The 6,690-nt window shown below is 38.9% G+C and overlaps 2 protein-coding genes and 2 non-coding genes across 6 annotated transcripts in view; 1 reads left to right on the top strand and 3 right to left on the bottom strand.

The window, feature by feature from the left end:
• LOC106883450 (ATP-dependent Clp protease ATP-binding subunit clpX-like, mitochondrial) overlaps positions 1-6,690 on the bottom strand; it is a 42,881-nt gene that overhangs the window by 23,148 nt on the left and 13,043 nt on the right. The gene's annotated exons all lie outside the window — the stretch shown is intronic.
• Positions 1,919-1,990, bottom strand: Trnam-cau (transfer RNA methionine (anticodon CAU)). Its single transcript has one exon. It is a non-coding gene; the product is annotated as a tRNA-Met (tRNA).
• On the bottom strand, positions 3,628-3,699 carry Trnam-cau (transfer RNA methionine (anticodon CAU)). The gene has a single exon. It is a non-coding gene; the product is annotated as a tRNA-Met (tRNA).
• LOC106883453 (DNA-directed RNA polymerase III subunit RPC7-like) overlaps positions 5,238-6,690 on the top strand; it is a 9,248-nt gene continuing 7,795 nt past the window's right edge. For both annotated transcript variants that reach the window (XM_014934473.2, XM_014934472.2), the window contains exon 1: positions 5,238-5,393. In XM_014934473.2, the coding sequence (XP_014789959.1) occupies positions 5,280-5,393 (114 nt within the window). In that variant the 5' untranslated portion in view covers positions 5,238-5,279. The remainder of the gene's footprint in view (positions 5,394-6,690) is intronic.

Here is a 6,690-nt window from a genome sequence, read left to right as displayed (position 1 = left end):
TCTTCAAAGCTTGGTTCAAACGCTGTAATTGCTGACAGTAGACTTGAGCATTGATTGTTGCATTAGTTGGTAACAATTCAAAGTGAATTACTCCTTTGCAATCCCACCAGATGGAGAAAACATTTTTCCCATGAAGTTCCCTTCTCGGTTGTGGTTGAGCTTTTACCCTTTTACCAAGCCACTGTTTACGACGTTTAACATTTTGATAGAAGATCCATTTTTCGTCACCAGTCACAACTCTATCCAAAAAGGGTGAAATGAGTTCGCGAGAATGGAGAGAAGAGCAGATGTCAACTCAGGATTTGTGGTTGCTTTCGTACAATTCATGAGGCACACATTTTCCAAGTTTAGGAACCTTTCCAAGTTGCTGAAGATGACGATGAACAGTTGTATGGTTTGAACTAAGCTTTATTGTCAATTCTTCAACTGATAATGCAGGATTTTCTTAAAGTAATGCTTTAAGGAGCTTATCATCAAACTCAACTGGACGTCCTGTTCGATCTTCATCTTCAAGGCGGAAATCTCCACTTTTGAATTTTGCAAACCATCTTCTGCAAGTTCTTTCATTCAAGCCTTCTTTCCCATAAACTGAGTGTATGTTTCGAGTCGCTTCGGCTGCAGAGTTTCCTTTTTTGTACTCATAAAGCATTATGTGCCTTAAATGCTCTTTGGATATTTCCATGTTAGAAAGAGTTTCGATCTACGAACCTCTGGGTTATGGGACCAGCAGGATCACACTGCGTCACTCTGCTGACGTAAGATTTACAATGCAAGATCATAATGGTCTCTGATTCAGGCACAAGACCAGCGATTTTGTGTGCAGTGGATGAAGGGTTAAATCGATACCATTGTAGTGATGTCAGTATGTGACAACCTACAATTTTACAATTGCATGAGAGAAGGGGGGGGGTCACCATCTTGTACGTAAAACTACAACAAAAATAAGAACTTGTCAGATGTTCATAATAAATCATAACATTTCTATATTTAAGATATGAGGAATTATGTAGTTTATTTACATTTGACGGATATTTGTCTTCATCTTTGTTGTTAACACGTTTCTGCTGATGTACCCTCCAGCCTTCCTCTGGTATCTTGGGCAAATTTCGAAACGTAACTAATGTAAATAATCTACAAGTCATAACATATTCATTACTGGATGTAATGTGTTAACATATAAGAATGGTTTGAAAGAAAAGGCTTGTAACATATTACATGAACATACTTTGCAACCGATATCTCAAAGCAAATGAAGCGAATATGCGCGCGTGCAAGGGTGTGCGAGTGGCATGGCTCCATGCGTACGCCTAGGAACCGACAGAGAAAAGGAGCATGAAATTAGAATTGCGTTCGCTTTATAGAAGGGATGAATCGGAAGTTTATTGAAAGCTTCTAAAACACCCAAGGATTTTCGAGAAGGTCGAGCGAGATTACACTCGTTAGATCCCTTTCTCGTTTTGCTTTCCTGCTTGACCACCAGAGGTCGCAAAACTATTGTCTGCTTACATGAACATACTTTGCAACCACATATCTCAAAGCAAATGAAGCGAATATGCGCGTGTGCGAAGATGTGCGAGTGGCGTGGCTCCATGCGTACGCCTAAGAACCGACAGAGAAAAGGAGCACGAAATTAGAATTGCGTTCGCTTTATAGAAGGGATGAATCGGAAGTTAACTGAAAGCTTCTAGAACATCCAAGAATTTTCATGTAGGTCGAGCGAGATTACTCTCGTTAGATCCCTTTCTCGTTTTGCTTTCCTGCTTGACCACCAGGGGTCACTACACCATTGACTGCAGTACTTGACTCTTATTTTATTTTATTGACAACGGAAAGGAGACAACCAAAGTTGACCACGGCAGTATTTCAAGTCAGAAGGTAAAGAGCCGAATGAAGATTACAAAAAAAAAAAGTTTCCATCTAGCAGAGCGTAGTTTCGATCTACGGACCTCTGGGTTATGGGCCCAGCACGCTTCCACTGCGCCACTCTGCTGAATGGCTTCGCTACTACATAATAATGATTTCTTGCATAAGCCACGAAGCCATATCCGTCATGTGGTGAGTTCAGTGTGATCGATCGATTGTGAAACAGATAGGAATGAATAGACAAAAACTTCCGCTGTGTCAGTTTATAATCTAAAAATACAACAGAGGAGAGAACTGCTGTAGGATTAGTTGATCGAAGTTATTTGAACACTATCGATAATGCACAAGCAGCCGCCATATTTCAAGTTAAATTATCATAATAATAACAGCAATAAAATAAGTGACTAGAATCAGTGTGGATCTTTAAATATTGACATGATGACCCTCCCGTTATACAACAAAGCATAAAAACAGAAATATAAATAATTGTTTCCGTATCAAAGTACAAAGCCTATAGAAGGGTGAGTTAATGCAATCGATCCAAGTACTAAACTGGCACTTCATTTTATCGACCCCGGAGTATTGAAACGTAAAGCTGATAACGGTGGAAATTGAGCAAGGAACATAAAGAGTTGGAAGAAACACCGTAAGGCATTTTGTCCAACGCTGTAATAAATCTGACACACACACACACACAAAAAAAAGCAGTCAAATACACTAGTAGCGCTTAGTTTCGATCTATACCCCTCTATTCCACTACCTTCCTCCATTGCAGACCTTTGTGCCTGAATCAGGAGCCAATATAACATTGCCTTGTATCTTATGCAAGAAATCGTAACGGTCTCCAATGACCCATGTGTTAGCAGTGTGGCAATGTGAAGAGTGCTGGGCCCATAACCCAGAAATCAATTGATCGAAGCTACGGTCGGTTTGGATTCCATATTTCTCTCTCTCTCTCTTTTTTTTTTCGCGGATTTATTACACGTTGCTCGGATTGACTTCCTTAGGATTGTACTTAAATTCGGAAGCAATTATTCTTTGTTTCTGTTTTTATATTTGATTTGATGCGAACTCGTGTGTTAAAACATATTTTGTTGTATCTCGGGTGGGTCATCATGCCACTGATAAACACAAGCACTGATTCTATTCACTTCTTGTATTGTTGTTATTTATTAGAGAGCCTTATTGTAACGGCCCAATGTCAAAGGTGGACAACAAGCAACTTGAGAAAATATGTGTATGCGGAGAAGGTGTAATGAAAATGTAGAGTGTGTGGAATTTCGGCATGAAACATACCATTGACTCCAATACGTGACTCTTACTTTATTATATCGATGTAGAAAGGAAGAGAGGTAAAGTCGATCATGGTGGGATTTGAACTCAGATGGTAAAGAGATGGAAGAATGGCCATTAAGCATTTGTCCAATGCCCAAACAAATTTGACAAAATATGTATATAATTAGCAGAGCGTAGTTTCGATCTACAGACCTGTGAGTTATGGGCCCAGCAAGATCGCACTGCGCCACTCTAGTGAGGTGCGATGAACTGGAGATAGAAGTGATTTCTTGCATAAGATACAAAGCAATATTATAGGCACAACGCCGGCAATTTTGTGTGGGGTGGGTGAGGGGTAAGTCGACACCAGTGATTCGTACTTGACTCTTACTTTATTTCATCGACGACGAAAGACAAGAAAAGTCGACCATGGCAGCATTTCAACTCAGAAGGTAAAGAGCCGAAAGAAGACAAAAAAAAAAAAATACTTAGCAGAGCGTAGTTTCGATCTACGGACCTCTGGGTTATGGGCCCAGCACGCTTCCACTGCGCCACTCTGCTAACTGGCTTCGCTATGACTTAATAACGATTTCTTGCATAAACCACAAAGCTATATCCGTGATGTAATGAGTTCAATGTGATCGATCGATTGTGAAACAAACAGGAATTAACAGATTAAAACTTCCGCTGTGTCAGTTTACAATCTAAAAATACCACAAACAGAGGAGAGAACGACTGTAGGATTAGTTCATCGAAGTTATTGATCATTATCGATAATACACAAGCAACGGACATATTTCAAGTCGAATAATGGTGATAATTTCTACAATAGGCACAAGGCCTGAAATTTGGGCGTGGGGGAGAGTCGATTACATCGACCTCAGTGTTCAACTGGTACTTATTTTATCGACCCCGAAAGGATGAAAAGCAAAGTTGACCTCGACGGGATATGAACTCAGAACGTAAGAACGGACGAAATGGCGCTAAGCATTTTGCCTAATGATAATAATAATAATAATGATAAATGCCCAGATGCAGTGCCAGGTAGTGGCTCTCATGACTTATGATCTTAATTGATTGGAAGTGTTACCATGTACATTGTTTTGTCTTGGTATAAAAGTTGGGCTACAGCAAATATTCTGCTCAATACCACAGATTTACTTGTCAGTTGTTTGACCTTAACCAGTTGAGCATGTCCCTAGAGGGCTGACGATATGTGCATCTCTGATCATGAGCAGAAGTAGTGGGGAAGCATCATAGCCATGTGTTGAGAGGAATTCTTTGGGGTTTGAATAATTCACCTTATAGGGGGAAATGACAATTTTATTTGTAATTTTTATTATCTTAATCAAATGACGGGAAAACAGACAGACAAACTTCGAGTTTTAGTATAATAGAAATAAATTATAAACTGGAAATGAATAAGTGAATCGTTTTGACTATGAACACAAAAGCGGTGACAATGATCTGTCGCCTCTTCACTGACTAACTGCCGACATTGCATCTAACATAACAAACTGTAATTCTGTTTTTTTTTTGTTTTTTTTTTTCTCGAATAAAAACCAAATTTTTGAAATAAAATGCCTACAACCATAAAAAGAAAGGATGTTCTTATGTGGAACTTTTTTTTTCTTCATAATCTTAAGCCTGCTCAATAACAAAGACATGCATAACATTGTGGTTAAGAAGTTTGCTTCGCAATTATATATTTCCAAGTTCAGGCCAACGTCACAGTATCCTGGGACGTGTTTCGGGTTAACTAGTAGCCTGTGGATGGAATTTTGTAAACAGAAGTCCTTCGTAAACTTTTTTTTTTTTTTATATAGGAGTATATATATGTGTATAGCTTTCACCGAGAAAATTACTTATAAACCAGTGCTTTCTAACAAAAATACCTTGATAGTTTTCCGCCAGAATTGCACCGTACGTTGCTATTCAGTTTTGCCAAAAAAAGATGCCATGAATAAGTAACCATGTCTCTTGACACCTGTCACTTACGACGCTATTGTTCACAAAATGCACCAATTATAAAGAATAAACAAATAATAACTACACAAGAATCATCTCCCACTAACCGTAAAGAATAACCTCCCTTGTTTTTGTCTTGTTTATTTGTCTTGGTAATTTGAGTCGAAGCCATCATGGCTGGCCGAGGAAGGGGTCGTGGTGGCGCAACGTTTAATATTGGTATTTTAGGTTTTAACAGGGGTGATGCTCTCCCTCAGCCAATTCACCAGCCACCCCCTTTGTTTCCCGTAAGTATTATAACACTTGTTTCTATAATCATTCAAATTTACTAACATGGTTGTAGTTTTGCAAGTTAAATTCATATGAAGCCGGCAAACCAAAATAACAACTAGAATGAATTAAGGTATTTAATACACGCACCCCCGTTGTAATATTTTGGTTTAAAATATATTGATAGATTGGTAGAATCGTTAGCGCAGCGGACGTAATGCTTAGCGGTATTTCGTCTGCCGTTACGTTCTGAGTTCAAATTCCGCCGAGGTCGACTTTACCTTTCATCCTTTCAGGGTCGATAAATTAAGTACTAGTTACGCACTGGGGTCAGTATAATCGACTTAATCCGTTTGTCTGTCCTTGCTTGTCCCCTCTGTATGTAGTCCCGTGTGGGCAGTAAAGAAATAAGAAACGTTAGCACGCCGGGCGTAATGCTTACGCTCTCGGTTCAAATCCCGTTGATGCCGACGTTGTCTTTTTATTCTATAGGTGTCAGTAAAATAAAGTAATTGTCATGCAACTTCTGTTGATTTAATATTTTTGTGAGACATCTTAGATGTGAAAGGAATTATTATAGAAAACAAAGTAACGATGTCGAATCTGTACGTAAACAACATCTTCCTGTGCAAAACGGAAGGGACTATACAGAAACGACATGCCGGACACCCAGAGTATCTACAAAATTCCAGTTCGGCATTCTTTCGTTAGAAGCAGCAAACTATGAAACCGTTTAATTATTTTTAGTGGCAGAGATCTAATTATAGGCTCCTTCTTTGGCTCATAAAGTATTATTTACACTACACGTGTGGAATCCCGAATTTTAAAGTATCGTATCTTGTCCATAAAATGCAATATGCTATAAAACGATAATGAAATCCGTTTAATTAGTCTTTTCAATCACAGATTTCTTCATTGACTCGTTAAGTTTTATTTACACACTACACGTGTGGAATCTCCGAATGTCTGCAAATGTTCTTAGATGTGCTTTTTAAAGTCAAAATACACCACAGAACATTCACAATGATTAATTAATCTGAGTTATTCTTTTGCTTGATTCAGTGATTAGGTTGCAGCCATGCTGGGGCCCCGCATTAAAGAACTTTTAGTCGAATGAATCGACCCTAGTACTGGTACTTATTCTATCGCTGTTTTGCCGAACTGCTCAGGTACAGGGACGTAAGCACACCTGCACCGGTTGTCAAGCGGTAGTGGTGGGAAAACACACGCTCACATAGATATTAAATATATATATACACACACACACACACATACACACACACATATATATATATATAATATCTATGTGAGCGT

This window comes from Octopus bimaculoides, chromosome 24 (genome assembly GCF_001194135.2).
Source record: "Octopus bimaculoides isolate UCB-OBI-ISO-001 chromosome 24, ASM119413v2, whole genome shotgun sequence".
NCBI lineage: Eukaryota > Metazoa > Mollusca > Cephalopoda > Octopoda > Octopodidae > Octopus > Octopus bimaculoides.
The sequence above is the reverse complement of the archived record's forward strand: the minus strand, read 5'-3'. Positions and strand labels throughout refer to the sequence as shown.